The sequence below is a fragment of the Panulirus ornatus genome, chromosome 63 (assembly GCF_036320965.1).
Source record: "Panulirus ornatus isolate Po-2019 chromosome 63, ASM3632096v1, whole genome shotgun sequence".
NCBI lineage: Eukaryota > Metazoa > Arthropoda > Malacostraca > Decapoda > Palinuridae > Panulirus > Panulirus ornatus.
The window spans coordinates 7,244,544-7,264,287 of NC_092286.1; the positions used below are offsets into that span (position 1 = coordinate 7,244,544).

The 19,744-nt window shown below is 45.5% G+C and overlaps 1 protein-coding gene across 1 annotated transcript in view; it reads left to right on the forward strand.

Moving 5' to 3' along the window:
* LOC139746038 (uncharacterized) overlaps positions 1 to 19,744 on the forward strand; it is a 118,256-nt gene that overhangs the window by 87,171 nt on the left and 11,341 nt on the right. Inside the window, exons 3-6 of the mRNA XM_071656853.1 lie at positions 11,258 to 11,460; positions 12,922 to 12,992; positions 17,507 to 17,646; positions 18,212 to 18,336. Of these exons, the coding sequence (XP_071512954.1) occupies positions 11,258 to 11,460; positions 12,922 to 12,992; positions 17,507 to 17,646; positions 18,212 to 18,336 (539 nt within the window). The remainder of the gene's footprint in view (positions 1 to 11,257; positions 11,461 to 12,921; positions 12,993 to 17,506; positions 17,647 to 18,211; positions 18,337 to 19,744) is intronic.

Below are 19,744 nucleotides of genomic sequence, written 5' to 3' on the forward strand. Positions count from 1 at the left end.
CGGCATCGCATAACTGAGTCACAAATCATACAAATTCGAGGCCCTGCCTTCACATGGGTCCTGCCTGCGGGAACCACCACGCTCTGCCTGCTCCTCCATCTCCACCTCCTCCTCCTCCTCCTCCTCCTCCACCTCCTCCTCCTCCCCCAGACTGCCTAGCCAGCCTCCAAGTCGCTCATGGATTCACAAATTCCAATTACCATCTGATGCGCACCTGGCGAGTGTCGACGACATATAAATCAGAAAAGCGACGGCGGCGACAACGGGGGACGGTGTCGTCCTGCACATGGCGCGGGGGGAGAAGGGGAGGGGCTGGCTTCGGGTGACGGGAGGAGCCGGGGAGGGAGGAGGAGGCATAAGTTAGAATGGGGCAGTTCGTCCCGGCGTGATAACCCGAATACTAATGAATGGTGGCAAAGGTACGAGGAGGCCAATTAGCGAGGACGACTGGTTCCTCGTCCGGGGTGTGGCGGACAGCCCTGCCCTCCCTCCAGGGTTCAAGCCAGCGTCCAACGCCAGGCAGGACCGGGCCATGAACACTACAACACACACACACACACACACACACACACAAGTTGGAGACGTTGATCATATGTATATTTCCAGATGTCGTCATGAGGGTCGTGTTTACACGTGCTAAGGCTAATGCAAAGACGGGGGGAAATTCTACAGACATTTTTTTTCAACGAGAGAATAAATTCATTCAGATGGTCAACGAAACAATGGCCTTTTGTTTCCTTGCGTGTGTGTGTGTGTAATTACCTATCAGTGATTAGGTATTTTCCACTGTACTAGGATGAAGTTTTACACGCTATGAATTTACTTTACGATCATGCAACTTACGTTATGTTCTCATTCATGCTGGGAAGAGGCAGCAAATATTGCAGGCAAGGGCGCTCAATACGTCGAGAAAAAGAAGAGTTTTAATTGTAGTTTTAACACATACACACACACACACACACACACACACACACACACACACACACACACACACACACACACATTACAATATACACAACAGAATGAAAAAATAACAAAAATACAATACACAAATACAGAGAAAAAAACATTGAAATTCAGCATCAACTAGAAGAGATGGTTCAAAAGAATGGGTCCCACAAGAGTAAAATCCCTTTCAGTACAGTACGAATAAATAAGCACACACACATTCAATTTCCATAGCATATATATATATATATATATATATATATATATATATATATATATATATATATATATATATATATATATATAAATATATATATATATATATATATATATATATATATATATATATATATATATATATATACATATATATATATATATATATATATATATATATATATATATATATTATCGGTTAGTGTTCTAGACTGTGATACATTCACGGTCCGCCCAAGGTCGAGTGCATAGGTTCGAATCCTGGATGCAGGAGTCAGTCCACTATCAACCCAGCTGTTCATCCACCCCTGGGGGTTGGTCAATAAAATGGGTACCTGCCTCAAACTAGGGTATATATATATATATATATATATATATATATATATATATATATATATATATATATATATATATAAGTTATAATAGTAGTTCCTCTTTCCACCAAAGGCACAACGTTATACAAGTGGGAGCCATTGTGCCTGGGGGAGGCAACGATGCTTTTACCTGGGGTGTGCATCGCCCACCGCCTCTGTTACTGTCAAGTCGTGCAAAAAGAGAAGGAAAAAAGATTCACAAGAGCCTCTGTATGGAGGGGGTGGGGGAACAGCACAACACAGCGGGCCCGAGCTTGCTTGCTTGCTTGCCTCCCTCCCTCCTTCCTCTTCCTCTTCCTCCTCCTCCTCCTCCTCTCCTACCACAACAACACCAACATCAATACCGCGTGAGATCGAGACGTGTGTGTGTGGGGGGAGGGAAAAATATGGAAATAAAGAGAATGAACCCGCAGTCGGCGCCAGGTTTTTCAACCATTCTCGTGAAACGTTTCATTTCAGTCGTGCGACGCCTGAACGAGTAGTCTACACGCCTAATGATCCGCTGACCTTTGTATTCAGTCATTAACATTTAAGGTTCAACAAGCGTAAACGTGAATTCTGGTCATTACCGAAAGTGAAGGCGAGCATGGCAATGTAAACACCTCGATAACCTGGATCATACAGCATTACTCGTACCCTGACGTCATCCTCCCACGCTCAATGTACATCGGAAAACCTTTTTTTGCCTCTACGAACGCCCTCGTCGTACTGATAGGCACGTCTACGTCCAGCCGTATTCGTGCCGTTGACGTATTACCTTTTCAACGCTTGTCCCTCACGCAGAACGAGGAGGGGGACAACAGTTAAACCCCGCTGTAGATGGATGCCAACCACCCGTATCTATGAACCGCTTCGACTCGCGTGTCTCGGGTTGGCTTCACAGTTTTCTACGATACTTTTGTCTATGGCCTGGCCACCATCGGGCAAACCATGCGCGCCACACTACGCAGTGCGTGGCTGAATTGTTGTTGAAATGCATGTGACAATTCACGATCTATATATATCACATATACGTTTCTGCATTGTGAACCTTCCTCATATACTATACCTTTTCCCTGAGTCGTTCCTCAGAGCTCAGCAGCAAAGTCGGACGCGTCCTGGTAACTCGCTCGATGGAACCAGAGCGACGGAGAAGGAGGAAGAGGAGGAGGAGGAGGAGGAGGAGGAGGAGGAGGAGGAGGAGGAAGGAGTAGCTTCCCTGAGGGCGTGATGGTGTTTTGAGGGTAAAAGGTATCGTGATCGCGAAGATGCTGGAGAATGAGGAAGGAGAGAGAGAGAGAGAGAGAGAGAGAGAGAAAGAAGAAGAAGGGAAGGAAAGACAAAGATAAACAATTATGAGAACTAAAAAAAAAAAAATGAAGAAGTCTGAAAACTTAGATGAGAGGTGGTGAAAATTATGCATTGTGCAGGAGGATAAATCGTATATCTTATCATCCGACTTTAATATCTGGAGAACGACGGTACGATCCATGAGCACGACGGTACGATCCATGAGCACGACGGTACGATCCTTATGTATAATGGTCTGGCTTTTGACTTAACCATCAAGCCTAAAATAGTAGGGTCGTATCATCGTGCTCAAGGGTCGTATCATCGTGCTCAAGGGTCGTATCATCGTGCTCAAGGGTCGTGCCGTCGTGCTCAAGGGTCGTATCATCGTGCTCAAGGGTCGTATCATCGTGCTCAAGGGTCGTACCATCGTGCTCAAGGGTCGAACCATCGTGCTCAAGGGTCGTACCGTCGTGCTCAAGGGTCGCACCATCGTGCTGTATGGGTCGAACAGAAGATAATAATCCCAGACCTCATTAGTCTTCACCACACATCTGGACGAAACTGCTCAGAAAAAAAGAAAAAGGTTTAAGCCCATGACTCTTGCAGTACACGGCCCTCGCGTCCGTTGTTGACTTAATCATGCAAACCCATCCAACTTGTTGAAGAGAAAAGCCTCAGTCAGCCTCAAACACTGTACATAACCTGCAGCAAATACGTGGTTTCCATGCAGGAATTAAGGTATTAAGTGGTTGTCTCATGCAACAAAAGGCATAAGACTTAGAATAAAAAAAAAAAAAAGGAGGCAGTTCAAACAAGTTAGAGTAAAAGAAAGAAAAAAATGTGATGATGGTTTAAAAAAAAGAAAAGGTGGAAAAATCGTATAATTGGCCATCTAACCTCCCCCTGAAGTTCGGTATCCAAAACTACGTCATATAACGAACGGCCACACGTCTCTTGCGTCTGTCAGAGAAGACCCACGAATAGTTTATACGACAACTGCATTCCCGAGAGGCCAACATTAAAAATTCTTACAAAGAAAAGAGTTGTAAAAACAACTTGACATACCCACAGCGTCGCTGAGAGAGCGAGGTCGACCACAGAGATCTCAAACAGACTGACTCCACGTCTGGGTGGGGGGTTAAGCAACAATGGAAGCAAATTTGTAATAATGGAAGCTAATTTGGGTATTACCCTAGGCAGCAGCGAAGGAATAAGGCCATCTGAGATTGTCCACATCGGATCGTCCATCGTCAAGAGAACAAGACAATAATAATCAACAATAATAAGCAGCAATCCAATCATCCAAGTCTTCTATCTTCTTTCTTTCTTTCTTTCTTTCTTTCTTTCTTTCTTTCTTTCGTAGTAAAGGTTGGGTGGTGCCGGCCGGCCATCTTCTCTGTCTGAGAACTTTTCAGACCTTTAATATCTTAGAAGAGAAAGAGCGAACGAGGTATCATGGGTGATCATGAGGCTCGCTAAAAGGGGGATCGAGTTTCTTTTGTTTTTCCCACGAACTCTATATAAAGTTGTGACCAACACCGGGCAGAGAGAAAGACAGGGAGAATTCGATTCCTTTCCTTCCTTCTTCCCCCCACTAACTCCTACTTTGCACTTACCTGTGCCTTCCAGCAAGCCCTCACGGGTGACGACCTTCCCCACCTCGGTCGAGTGTCCACAAGACACGATCATAAGCAGAGGGAACACGGACGCCAGCACACGGTGGTGGTGCAAGGCAAACCCAACCCACACCCTCCCCTCCCGTGTGCTTCACGTCGGACAGGACTGTGTCCAACATGCGTGACAATGCCAGGCTCTGACACGACCAGTGAGTTGACTGTAGCCCAATTACGAACCTCCTATAACCATGGCCCACATGAAGCAGTGGTCCATCTGTAATCATGGACCATTGATAACTATGGTCTACCCGTAATCATGGACCATTTATAACCATGGTCCACCTGTAATTATGGACCATTTATAACTATGGTCCACCTGTAATTATGGGCCATTTATAACCATGGTCCACCTGTAATTATGGGCCATTTATAACCATGGTCCACCTGTAATCATGAACCATCTATAACCATGGTCTACCTGTAATTATGGGCCATTTATAACCATGGTCCACCTGTAATTATGGGCCATTTATAACCATGGTCCACCTGTAATCATGAACCATCTATAACCATGGTCCACCTGTAACTACTCGTAACCTAGGACCAATTAATCTCACTCTCGTCTCAAGTAATCCTGCCAAACGAACTAATCAAGATGGATAATAACAATAATCTTACGAAAAATTACTCTCATGATTAATCATAGTTTTGTACGAAAAAAAAAAAAAAAATTGCCTGCTACTGCGGGTTGTTCTCATGAAAATTGTATCAATTTATCTTCTTGTTTTTTAATTAAGCTTAATTTCTGATGTAAACGACTTCATAAAAACATTGGAGATAATTAAGTGAAACCTTTTTCAATTTATCTGTGTTTTTTCAAATTAATCACATTTGGAATGAGATGATTTAAGATTCGAAATTTACATTACCCAGGATTATTCTTTATCTATTCCCAAGATTAAAGAATGATTAATACATACAGTATATTACTCGGTCATCAACTTTCCAATGATCAACCGCGTCCATCGATTCGTCAACGTCAATCTAATAGTTCAGTATCTATCGATCTATCCCACTTACCTCGCATTATATCATTAATCGTTCACCTATATGATAATTATCCCTAATTGATCAATCTAATCCATTATCACGCGGCGACTCACTCACTATCTTCCATCTTACTTCACCCACTTTCACTTTCCCCTCATCTTCCTCCAGCCTCCCTTCTCATCTTCCTTCACTCTCAACCCTCTCTCCCTCACCCTCCTTGCTCTCCCTCCACTCTTACCCCAGGCCCTGGAAGTGCCCAGCGGAGCGCTGAAGTCAGTGTTAGTGGTAGTGGTGGTAGTGGTAGTGGTGGTAGTGGTGGTGGTGGTGGTAGTAGTAGTGGTGGTAGTGGGAGTGGTGAAGGTAGCAGTAGTGGTAGTGGTAGTAGTGGTGTTCGTGGTGGTAGTGGTGGTAGTGGGGGGTGGTAGCAGTAGTGATAGTAGTGGTAGTAGTAGTGATAGTGGTAGTAGTGGTAGTAGTAGTGATAGTGGTAGTAGTGGTAGTGGTGGTAGCAATAGTGGTAGTAGTGGTAGTGGTGGTAGCAGTAGTGGTAGTGGTAGCAGTAGTGGTAGTGGTGGTAGTAATGGTAGTGGTGGTAGTGGTGGTAGTGATGGTAGTGGTGGTAGCAATAGTGGTAGCAGTGGTGGTAGCAGTAGTGGTAGTAGTAATGGTAGTGGTGGTAGTGGTAGTGGTGGTAGTGGAAGTAGTTGTGGTGGAGGGTCTCTGGGGGCGGCTGCTGGTCAGTTATTAATGCTCCAGTCGAGGGCACAACACACAACCTGCCAGCGTGACCTGTCTGCCAGTTACACAACACACCGCCAGCCTTTCTTCCCCTGTAATATTCTACCACATGTGTGGCCGGTGACGGCGGTGTGTCTGGCCGTGCGCCACAGCGTGCCTTACCGCCTCCTGCCTTTCCTAATAACCTAACCTTACCTTAAATGTCCTATGTTCCCGAAGGGTATTATTAATAACTTTACCAGGATGTCTTAAATGTCCTGACTCTCTCTCTCTCTCTCTCTCTCTCTCTCTCTCTCTCTCTCTCTCTCTCTCTCTCTCTCTCTCTCTCTCTCTCTCTCTCTCTATCTATCTATCTATCTATCTTACCTTAATGCCCAACATTACTTTACCCTCGTATCTTACCCTCTGTCCCTTCCGTTACCCGTAATCTTCTCTTCTACTTAAATCTTTCAGTTTCATCCCAAGTGCTTAAACTGTCCCTATATACACACAAAAAAAGAAGGAAATAAATGTCCCTAACTTTCCTGAAGAGCGTCAAGTTATTATCAGTAGCTTAAGTTACAAATCTTCATCTCGGGGCTTTGGTTTCGCGTCGTGTCCAAAACTTGAGTTCCTTACTTCGCATCCCGTTGATTTATCTAACGCGTTTGGACCCGATGTTGTTTCTCCTTCACGATAATTTCTTTTCTTTTTTTTTTTTTTTGGTGGGTTGAGTTCAAGGGTCAACGTTTTCCTACGCTAATTCCTACCTACGCTTTGGCTTCGTCAAGTTACGCGGGCTTCCTCCATATACCCATATGTTTACGTAGGTGTTACCCCGGACTTACGCGAGGGGGTGAGTCAAACTATGGCGAGGTTGTATCTATGGCCAGGAGGAGACGATAGAGAATATAGTGTTGTCAATGAGGTGTTCACTTCACAGGAGTCCAACTCATTCTCCCGGCTACTGACCTGCTACTGAAAGTAGCGCAGCCTTAGACGCGGGTTTAATGCCCTTTGCGAAACGGGTCCTTAAGCTGTATCAGATATTTCACACACACACACACAAACACACACACACACACATATATATATATATATATATATATATATATATATATATATATATATATATATATATATATATATATATATATACATATATATATATATATATATATATATATATATATATATATATATATATATATATATATATATATATATATATATATATTAGATAGCTAGACAGACAGATATATAGTTTATGTAGCTTGTGTTCGTTAAAGAGTTAGTTCGTCAGTTTGTGAACAAATAAGTTCATCAGTGCCGGAGAGAATGTTCATGAGAACTTCTCACATAAACTGAACACGAGTTCAGCAGCTGTGCAAGTGAGAGTTTGTAATTAATGTGAGTGTGTCATTAACCCTGTCGCTAAGTGCCTCTTGCGACTGTGTTTGTGGACGACTTTAAAAGCCTAATAACGAAGAACATAAGTGGCTGAAGCATTTAAACTGCAAACAGATACGCCCTTGTTGCGAAAGAGTTTGTTGGGACTACAGATTCGAGAATGGATGGGTAGGGACAAGGAAAACCTTACATATATATATATATATATATATATATATATTTTCTTTCTTTCAAACTATTCGCCATTTCCCGCATTAGCGAGGTAGCGTTAAGAACAGAGGACTGGGCCTTTGAGGGAATACCCTCACCTGGCCCAATTCTCTGTTCCTTCTTTTGGAAAAAAAAAAAAAACGAGAGGGGAGGATTTCCAGCCCCCTGCTCCCTCCCCTTTTAGTCGCCTTCTACGACACGCAGGGAATACGTGGGAAGTACTCTTAATCCCCTATCCCCAGGGATAATATATATATATATATATATATATATATATATATATATATATATATATATATATATATATACATATATATATATACATATATATATATATATATATATATATATATATATATATATATATATATATATATATATATATATGTATATATATATATATATATATATACATATATTCCTATGAGTCCACGGGGAAAATGAAACACGAAAAGTTCCCAAGTGCACTTTCGTGTAATAATCACATCATCAGGGGAGACACAAGAGAGAAATATAGCAGTCAGTTGATATACATCGAAGCGACGAAGCTAGGATGCCATTGGGTAAACATGTGATTGTCCAAAACTGTGCTGTGGCACAGATGGACCCTGGGCTCCACAGAGAATCACTGGAGGAGCTTCAGACTCTGTGCTGCAGAGCCGGCCCTGTGGTCATTCTCCACCAACACCACCAACACCACCACAAACTCCACCACAAACTCCACCACTCCACCACCTCCACCACCATCAACTCCACCACCTCACCACCATCACCACCACAACCACGAACCACCACCATCACAAACACTACAGACACCACCATCACCACCATCCCCAACACCCTTCACCACCACCACCACCAGCTCCACCATCCTGCTCCACCATCCTCGCCAACAGCCATCAGCCAGGCCCCCATCCTTCTCCTCCCTAAAGGTACCAAAGTATCCACCCCTCTGCCCTCCTTACCTCCCCACTGCCTCTCCCCGGGTGTCACACCTCTCCATCTCTAACTCCCCATTACCCTCTTCTTTCAGCACCTCCCACCTATTCTCCCCAACCCTATCACCCCTCTGTGACCCATCCTCCCGCCCCTATCTTAAACTCCATCCTCCGTTCTCCCTCCCCACCTCACAGCACGTCAGAGGGGGAGACTAAAAACCACCTTCCCCCCACACCCCCTCAACACGTCGGAGACTCAGGGGAGACGACACTCGCCTCCCCAACCCCAGCACATAAAGGGACGCCTCGGGGGGAGAACAGTGCTACCCTCCCCACTCCCCAGTACATCAGAGGAAGCGACACCGCCACCCCCCCCCCCCCCCCTGAGCGTGATAAGTCACGCCCCTCACGTTTTTCTTCATTGTCTTCAGCGGAGCAATTTCTAAAGTGGCAGCCTCCCTACCCCTTTCCCTCACTACCTGTCGAACTGCCTGCCGGGTGTCTGTGTCTGTGCGTCTGTGTGTGTCTGTGTTTGTCTGTCTGTCTGTCTACGTGTCTGTCTGTGAGTGTGTGTGTGTGTGTGTGTGTGTGTGTATGTGTGTGTGTGTGTGTGTGTGTGTGTGTCTGTGTTGTGTGTGTGTGTGTGTGTGTGTGTGTGTCTGTCTGTCTGTCTGTCTGTCTGTCTGTCTGTCTGTCTGTCTGTCTGTCTGTCAGTCTATCTTTATGTCTCTCTGTGTGTCTGTCTGTCTGTCTCTGACCGAATTTGTGAGAGAATTTGTGATTTTATGAGTGACAAAGAACACGCTGTTGTGACGAGCACTTCACAATCTTGTTCTCTTCACTGGTGGGTTCATCTCCTCCCCCACTGTGGTTTTCTTCACTGGTGGGTTCATCTCCTCCCCCACTGTGGTTTTCTTCACTGGTGGGTTCATCTCCTCCCCCACTGTGGTTTTCTTCGCTCGTGGGTTCCTCTCCTCCCCCACTGTGGTTTTCTTCACTGGTGGGTTCCTCTCCTCCCCCACTGTGGTTTTCTTCACTAGTGGGTTCCTCTCCTCCCCCACTGTGGGTTACAGTCGTGGGGTTTTATTTCTTCTCATTCTATTTCTTTCCTCTGATGGTCAGATCGGAGACAGGTTCTTAAGGTGAGACTTTGATATGATCGTATAAGGGTTTCTCACCGTTCAGTCGTGTGCAAACACACACACACACACACACACACACACACACACACACACACACACACACACATACTCACAGAAAGACAGACAGACACACGCACACAGACACACTCACACACACACATACACATACACACACACATACACAGACATACACAGACACACACAGACACACACACACACACACGCACACAGAACTTAACACATCAATTCTCTCTCTCTCTCTCTCTCTCTCTCTCTCTCTCTCTCTCTCTCTCTCTCTCTCTCTCTCAAAGGCATATATCATTCTGGGTGTCAGGCGATGTCACAAGGCCCGAGGCTTCCTGAACTTTCTTGCCTGAGTCTGAATTTAGAGTCGCGTGTGACTCCCCCCCCCTCCCCCCACCCCCTGAGCACGACGGGTACGACGACCCCTGAGGACGACGGGTACGACGACCCCCTGAGCACGACGGGTATGACCCTTGGGTACAATTGGGTAAGATGGGCTGATCCCTGAGCAAGGGTCGTACCGTCGTGCTCAAGGGGTCGTACCGTCTTGTTCAAGGGGTCGTACCGTCTTGCTCAAGGGGTCGTACCGTCTTGCTCAAGGGGTCGTACCGTCTTGCTCAAGAGGTCGTACCGTCTTGCTCAAGGAGTCGTACCGTCGTGCTCAAGGAGTCGTACCGTCGTGCTCAAGGGGTCGTCCCGTCGTGCTCAAGGAGTCGTACCGTCGTGCTCAAGGGGTCGTCCAGTCGTGCTCAAGGAGTCGTACCGTCGTGCTCAAGGAGTCGTACCGTCGTGCTCAAGGAGTCGTACCGTCGTACTCAAGAGGTCGTACCGTCTTGCTCAAGGGGTCGTACCGTCGTGCTCAAGGGGTCGTCCCGTCGTGCTCAAGGGGTCGTGCCGTCTTGTTCAAGGGGTCGTACCGTCGTGTTCAACGGGTCGTATCGTCTTGCTCAAGGGGTCGTACCGTCTTGCTCGAGGGGTCGTCCCGTCGTGCTCAAGGAGTCGTACCGTCGTACTCAAGAGGTCGTACCGTCTTGCTCAAGGGGTCGTACCGTCTTGCTCAACGGGTCGTACCGTCGTGCTCAAGGGGTCGTACCGTCGTGCTCAAGGAGTCGTCCCGTCGTGCTCAAGGGGGTCAATTCACCAATGATCCAACGGCCGTAACCTTTGAACTCTGTCGTCGATAACCACGTTCGAATCCCCACCCAAACAACACGAATCACCACGAATCAATCACCACGAATCAATCACCACGAATCACCACGAATCACCACAAGCTGAACATTTACGAACGAATGACGTCACGACGAATCCTAACAGGTCCTTTAACCCCCTCCCACCAGGCGGCGCCGGCGGCGGGGGCGTGAGGGCGGCGAGGGACACGCCCACGGGAGACCAGGTGCCCGCCCACAAGCGCCAGTCGGTCCAGTACTCAACGCTGGTTGGCCCTTCCTTCGTCAACGCCTCGATCAACGCCCACGCCCACGCGCCCATCGGCCAGACCGCCTACCTGACCTGCGTGGTCAGGAACCTTCACAACTACACAGTAAGTCCAGTGTAGTAGATTCATCTATCTATCTATCTATCTATCTATCTATCTTTACTTCTATCTATCTATCTATCTATCTATCTATCTATCTCTCTATCTATCTATCCACCTTTACTTCTACCTATCTATCTCTCTATCTATGAATCTATCTCTCTATCCATCTTTACTTCTATCTATCTATCTATCTCTCTATCTATCTATCCATCTTTACTTCTATCTAGCTATCTATCAATCTATCTATCTAACAATCTATCTGTTCATCTATCTATTTATCTGGCGAGCTATTTATTCATCTATCTATACATACATACACCAACATATTTACAAACTTGCATATATATATATACATACATTTCAGCTGTTCTGTGTGTATGTATGTGTGTGTGTGTATGTGTGTGTGTGCGCACGTGCGCGTGTTACAAACACATAAGAGTAAAGAAATGGTTCATATAGTACAAGGCTAAGAGACGGGGAAACACGAGAGTACAACTCTCTCTGTAATACCCAAATAGCAATTACAATTAACAATCACACATACACACACACACACACACACACACACACTCACACACACACACACACACACACACACACACCCGTCAAGGTAGTAGTGACACAAGTGCTTCATCTTCCTACGGGGAGTTGCTTGCTCCCGGAACGAGTCTGGGGTGATTACCTGGCACAAAGACAGCCAATCAAATCGCGAGTTGACCGATGACCAAATCTTTCACGCGGGAAGAGCCCTCGTCCGGCGGGACATAAGGTCGAAATCCGCGACCCACGACCTCTCCCACAGGTGGAGGATTTTCAGCCTTATTTCATGGCACGCACGGTCGAAAACTCAATGAGATGAAGTATTTTATTTTAAGGGGATTTTCAGCCACTTGTCGTTCGGGTTTTGTTTGACGACGACACAAAAAGGGGAGTCATTTTCATCCTCACTTAGTATTCGATTCCGTGGAAGTAAACACGAACCGATTTATACACTCCCTACTATCAATATATATATATATATATATATATATATATATATATATATATATATATATATATATATGAGTGCATGTTTGTGAGTGTAAAAGTGAATGAATAGGATTTAAACTCGTATTATTCTACATGCGTGTGTGTGTGTGTGTGTGTGTGTGTGTGTGTGTGTGTGTGTGTGTGTGTGTGTGTGTCATCGTGTAAATCAACATTCGCGGATACTGTAAATCATCTGTCATTATGTCATCACACATCTGCATGTCGTCATTGTATTACTACATCAGAATACATAACATCCTCACTATTCAAGTAATGTGTATAGGCACTATTATAACTAAGTAATGTAATGTACGTAGGTCTGATCTTCGGTACAGGTTCGGGCTTAAATGACCTTAAGGTGATACTTTGACCATTCAATCAACCCAACTTAATGCCTAATTCACGTACGTGTATGAATTCCATCTCTCCCTGCAGGTGTCGTGGGTGAGAGCGAGGGATATACACCTGCTGACGGCGGGGGAGACGACCTACACCTCAGACCACAGGTAAACTTAGTTTGTCTAGCGACATCTGGCACCAACTGGTCGCTCGCGTTCACGGTCTCCTCCTCAAAGTTTCCTCTCTCTGTTAACATTTACCTTTACCCTCCTCAGCTCTGATATCCACCTAATACTATTATTATTATTATCATTATGATTACTATTACTATTATTATCATTATTATCATTATTATTATCATTATTATTATTATTATCATTATAATTATCATTATTATCATTATTATTATCATTATCATTATTATTATTATTGTTGTTATTATCATTATTATTATTATTATTATTATTATTACTACTACTATTATCCTCATGATCATCATATGCAAATCATCTCATACATTGTAACCTCAGGGAATAACCAGGATACAACAGCACATATAACCCTTTGAGCACAACGTTGTGACCCTTGAGCACGGCGGTACAACCACGACGCAACCCTTCTGCGCTCAGACACGACCCTTGAGCACGACGGCACGACCCTTGAGCACGACGGCACGACCCTTGGCACGACGGAACGACGCTTGAGCACGACGACACACGAGACTTGTGTGTGAATAGCCTTGCTCTCTGCCCTGATCAATTAACGAGAGTCAGGTCGAAGGCGTGCGTCGTGGGCGTCGTACAGAAGAGGCTAACGGTACGTAAGCCCTGCGTCTCATGAAATCGTAAGTTTTACGACCTCCTGACAGAGGTCTAATGGACGCGAATCCCAGCCAAGGCCAGTGAACTCCCCCATCCCTCTGCTGTGGAGAGGTTCTGACGAACAACACTTTCATAAGGATCCAAACTTTACAGATAAACTTGGGCGCAGCGTTTTAATAAACCTTCCACTCCTAGCGGGGAAGGTCTTGTGTTCAGGATCTGCGAGAACCACTGATCTGGCCGGGAGATGGGAGTAAGTGCCACGGGGGAGGAATAAGTGCCATGGGGAACGGATGGAATCGATGCCACACGGGGTGGGGGATATGTGCCACAGGAGGATCGGATTCCTCGGGTGGGAAGAGAGAGAGGAGGAGGAGGAGGTGGCAATACGTTCTATAAAGTGGGAATACGTGCCAAAGGATGGGGATCAGTGCCAGGTGCATATAAAGGTGCCACGGGCGTATAAAGGTGCCAGGGACAGGCGGGAATAGTGTCAAGGGCCGAGAATATGTGTCAGACGATGGGGGACAGGTGCCAGAAGATGGGGGATAGGTTCTAGGGGGTGTGACTAGATGCCAGAGGATGAAGGGAAGGTACCAAGGGATGATAACAGGTGCCAGGGGGGATGAGAGTAGGTGCCAGAGGTGAAAGCAGGTGACAGGAGATGAAAGCAGGTGCCAGGAGGGGGTTGATAAAAGGTGCCAGAGAGTTACAATATGTGTCAGGTGATGAGAGTAAGTGCCAGGTGATAAGAATAGATGCTACACGTGACAGCATGTGCCAGGGGATGAGAGCAGGTGCCTAATGGATGAAAATAGGTGCCAAGAGGATGAGAACAGAGGCCAAGGGATGCGAATAGATGGCAATGGATGAGAACAGGTGCAAACTGATGGGGACAGGTGCCAAGGGATGAGAACAGGTGCCCAGGGAATACGAGCAGGTTCCAGGAGGAGGAGGGACGGGAACAGAACATTAATCACCGACCTTCCAACTTCGTCCATTACATTACATTCGCCAACGTCGGCGACGAGAGACTCGTTTCAAAATTCGCCGCTCCGCTCATTCCGCCACCTATTTGCGTCGTCGTAAGCTTCGAATTCACAAAGTTTTACAGGTTAACGAGGTCAAAGGGGGTCAACTGAGGAGAGGGGGAGGGGGGGAAGGGATGGCGCTGTGGGGATGGGGGGTGATGATGGTGATAGAGATATACCCCTCTGGCTTCAAAGGGGTGTACACACACACACACACACACACACACACACACACACACACACCCACACACATACACACACACACACACACACACACACACACACACAACTCGTATATATACCAATGACAAAACTCCAATTTTTCTTTCTCCTTTCTTATTTTTTTCCCCTCCTTCTAAAACTCTTAAATTCAAACGCCTATGCGATGTGCAACGCCTACAGACGCTTAACTACTTGCTCTTTGCCTCTAGACGAAGACGCAGACTTATTATCCAATACGATGGGCACACATCAGGTCAAGGAATATATACAATACGAGGTTAATGATGCTATCAATCACAGATATTCTATGCCCTCTCGTGGGAAGGCACGTATACCATTTTCTCTCACACTGCTGATAGAAAACGACAAACTGGGTGGTTTATTTCTATGCCTTGGGTGGATTACTTCCGTGTCCTGTGTCCTGGGTGATTTACTTCTACGTCCGTGACTGGGACAGTAATGTAGACTACTGTCCGTGACTGGGACAGTAATGTAGATTACTGTCCGTGACTGGGACAATAATGTAGATTACTGTCCGTGACTGGGACAGTAATGTAGATTACTGTCCGTGACTGGGACAGTAATGTAGACTACTGTCCGTGACTGGGACAGTAATGTAGACTAATTTCCGTGATTGGGACAGTAATGTAGATTACTGTCCGTAACTGGGATAGTGATGTAGACTACTGTCCATGACTGGAACAGTAATGTAGACTACTGTCCGTGAATGGGACAGTAATGCACACTACTGTCCGTGAATGGGACAGTAATGTAGACTACTGTCCGTGATTGGGACAGTAATGTAGACTACTGTCCGTGACTGGAGAATCTTCGATTTAAAAACTAAAAGAATAAATCCGCGTCATTTTCTTTTACCATTAAAGCCAAGAGAACATGGGATGTGTGTGTTCAATATGGGCCATGACAGGAAAAAAAATGGGGTGGGGGAAGTAAAGGGAGAAAACCAAAAAAAAAGGGGGTAAAAGGGAGATGAAAGTTTAAAGAGATGCAGCATCACTTACTGGGGTTCAGCCAGCGGTGGGGGTTGAGATAGTCTCAGTCTCTCAGTGAGGTTGGCTGCTGGGAGAGATCCCTTTCGTCCAGTGAGAGTGGGAGAGAGAGAGAGAGAGAGAGAGAGAGAGAGAGAGAGAGAGAGAGAGAGAGAGAGAGAGAGAGAGAGAGAGAGAGAGGCAGACCTCTGGCGATGAGACTGGACACTGGCTTTGAGCCAGTATCTGCATCTGTGATGAGAAGAAGAATGAGATGAAGAAGAGGAAGAATGAGATGATGAAGAAGAAGAATGAGATGATGAAGAAGAAGAAGAATGAGATGAAGAAGAGGAAGAATGAGATGATGAAGAAGAAGAATGAGATGATGAAGAAGAAGAAGAATGAGATGAAAGAAGAAGAAGAAGAAGAAAAAGAAGAAGAAGAAGAAGAAGAAGAAGAAGAAGAAGAAGAAGAAGAAGAAGAAAAAGAAGAAGAAGAAGAATGATGATGATGATGATGATGAAGACGAAGAAGAGAAGAAGAAAAAGAAGGAGAAGAAGAAGAAGAAGAAGAAGAAGAAGAAGAAGAAGAAGAAGAAGACGAAGAAGAAGAAGAAGAAGATGATGATGATGATGATGATGATGATAATGACGATGATGAAGAAGAAGAAGAAGAAGAAGAAGAAGAAGAAGAAGAAGAAGAAGAAGAAGAAGAGGAAGAAGATACGAATCGGTAAATGAATAAATAAATGAAAAAAAATGACCAAGATAAAAGGAAAAGATATCTACATAAATACATGACAAGAAGTGACCTAAGTCTTCTGATGGACACTTGCATGACGCTCCACACACACCAGACCAAACGTTAATATGGAACATGTTTGGTTCTGAGGACAGCCAACCTCTGGAATCCACACCACAATATACTTCCTCCAACACACTATCAACCTGAAGCACCGTGGAACCAAGACAGTGTCACTCTCCTGCCATAAGTTCGAAATAAGCCTGTAAATACTTTGGATTATGAATCTTTTATGCAAATCATTATTCATGCAAAAAGCTTTTTAAGACTAAAACTTTTCCTTAATGAACAGTGAGTAACTGCTTCCAGTCTGTTTCCCTTTCTGTCATATCTACCGATTTCAGTGATTGCATTTTGGCATTTGACTTCCGTCAGACTGTTCAATGTTTGTTCTGTACAAATGTTGATCTTCATTCTTATAGTCTGGGGCCTCGTTCTTATTCCCGAGTTCTTTGTCTCGATGTTCTTTCCGTTCTTCTTCTCTGCTGTCGTCTGTATTTACATGTCTCCTTCTGTGCCTCCTTCTATGACACCAAGTCACCTTCTGTGACTGTCAGTCTCCTTCTGTGCATTCTTCTGTGACATCACGTCACCCTCTGTGACTGTGAGTCTCCTTCTGTGCCTTCTGTGACATCACGTCTCCTTTTGTGCCTTCTTCTGTGACATCACGTCTCCTTCTGTGACTTTCAAGTCTCCTTCTGTGCCTCCTAGTGCCCCCCTCTAACGTAACTACACACGTCTATCTATACCCCACGTCGCATTCTGTCCCCTCCCTCCTTCTGCAGTTAACACCAGGAGCCTCTTCCTCCTTCTGCAGGTTCGTGGCGGTGAACCCCGGGGGCGGCGCCCAGTGGGTGCTCCGACTGCACCACGCGAGGCCCTCTGACGCCGGCACCTACCTCTGCCAGGTCTCCGTCACACCACCCATCTCCACCTCCGTCACGCTCCTCGTCACAGGTGGGTATATGGGCGTCACCTCCAGTGATGGGGGAAGAGGGAAGGCAGGTTGGACGAGCTGTGTGAGAGAGAGAGTAGGGCAAGGCTGTGGGTAAGGAACAGGAGGTGGGAGAGTAGGGCATGCCTGTGGGTAAGGAACACGGGGTGGGAGAGTAGGGCAAGCCTGTGGGTAAGGAACAGGGGATGGGAGAGTAGGGTAAGGCTAAGAGTAAGGAACAGGAGTTGATAGGTAGGGGGTACGAAGGTAGGGTAAGACGGAGAGAGAATAAGAGTAAAAGAACAAGAGCGTTGGGGGTCTCTAGAGAGAGTGGAAGTAAAAGAGAAGAGGAAGGAGGAAAGATGAAGGAGAAAGGATAGATGGAGAAAGGAGGAGAAAGGAGGAAGGGGAAAGAGAGGGTGTAGGAAGGGTGAGTGTGGGGGGGAAAGAGAAGACGGCGATGGTTGAGGATATCGAGAGCAGGAGAAAGCGAGAGAGAGAGAGAGAGAGAGAGAGAGAGAGAGAGAGAGAGAGAGAGAGAGGCGCAGAGACCTGCCACACTAACCTCTCCTCCCTCGCTCGCAACAGAGGCCGTGGCGCGGGTCTACCCGGGACGCGAGGTCTTCCTGAAGGAGAGCAGCCGACTGCTGCTGGTGTGTGAAGTGCGGGGCTGCCCCTACCCTGCCCATCCTACCTGGTACCGTGGCAGACAGGTCAGTACCCTGCCCATCCTACCTGGTACCGTGGCAGACAGGTCAGTACGTACGTACCCCCGCCCATCATCATCCTACCCCCACAACGGAACAGAGATGTCCACGTTGCTCTCCCGTCCAACAGTTACTGCCGGTCAAGCCAGTCAATGTGGTGTGTGTACGTAAGTGGCAGACGCTGGACGTCCGTACTCCGTTGTGATATTGGGATTTGACATAACTGGGTTAAGCACTGGCACCTGATGGAGGTGGACTATCTCCATGAAACGTGTCGTGCCACATGCATAGAGAAATCACATGTTTAATACGATTGTACGACTTACTGAAGTGTGATTTCACCTTTATAACTTCCATCACGAGCTAGTGTGATCATATATATATATATATATATATATATATATATATATATATATATATATATATATATATATATATATATATGAGTGGAATTTAATCTAATGAAATCGAAATATACAGGAGAAATTGCACAGAAATCTGAATGAACAGTATTAACGTATGTGCCACTAAATACACACCTTTTTTTTGAGTCTTGGTCTTTACATTGTACGCACCAGCGTACATCTACGTCTCTGTGTACGAGGGGAAAAAAAATTCCTTGACATCGTTAATTTGGGAGAGATTTACCCCTCATAATTAAGGGTAGAAATACCTTCATAGTTTGTCACCAATTTTACGTAACTATTTTTTTGAAGTGTTTTTTTTTCTATTTCTGGAGAGTTATGTGTGATGGACCAATTCTAAAATAATTCTATACGATGTTTAATCCTTATATATATATATATTATATATATATATATATATATATATATATATATATATATATATATATATATATATATATATATACAGAGGAAAATGATAATACAGACAGATACAAACGACGTAATCAGTGTTTCTCTAGATAGATAGATAGATAGATAGATAGATAGATAGATAGACAGAAAGAAATAGACAGATAAATAGATAGATAGGGAAAGAGAGAGAAAGAGAGAGAGAGAGAGAGAGAGAGAGAGAGAGAGAGAGAGAGAGAGAGAGAGAGAGAGAGAGAGAGAGAGAGAGAGAGAGAGAGAGAATTACGAACTACAGACCTTCACCAGGGGCAGGAGACACACCCGCTTCCTCACCCCCCAGCCAACCGGATTCGAACCCACCCTCCCACCCCATGTCACACCGCCTGACTGACTGACTGACACGCCAGGTGAATGATACGTCAACACTTGGTTAGATTGTCCCCTGGGCAGGTGGGAAGAAGCCTCCCTCCCTTCCCCAGGGCTGGGGGAAGTTGCTTATCAGTGTCGCGCCAGGTGAGTTTATTGGTCGTCATGATGGAGACGTTGATTGAACACACTCTCCGTGGAGGAGGGAGGCAGGAGGAGGTGGTAGAATTCGT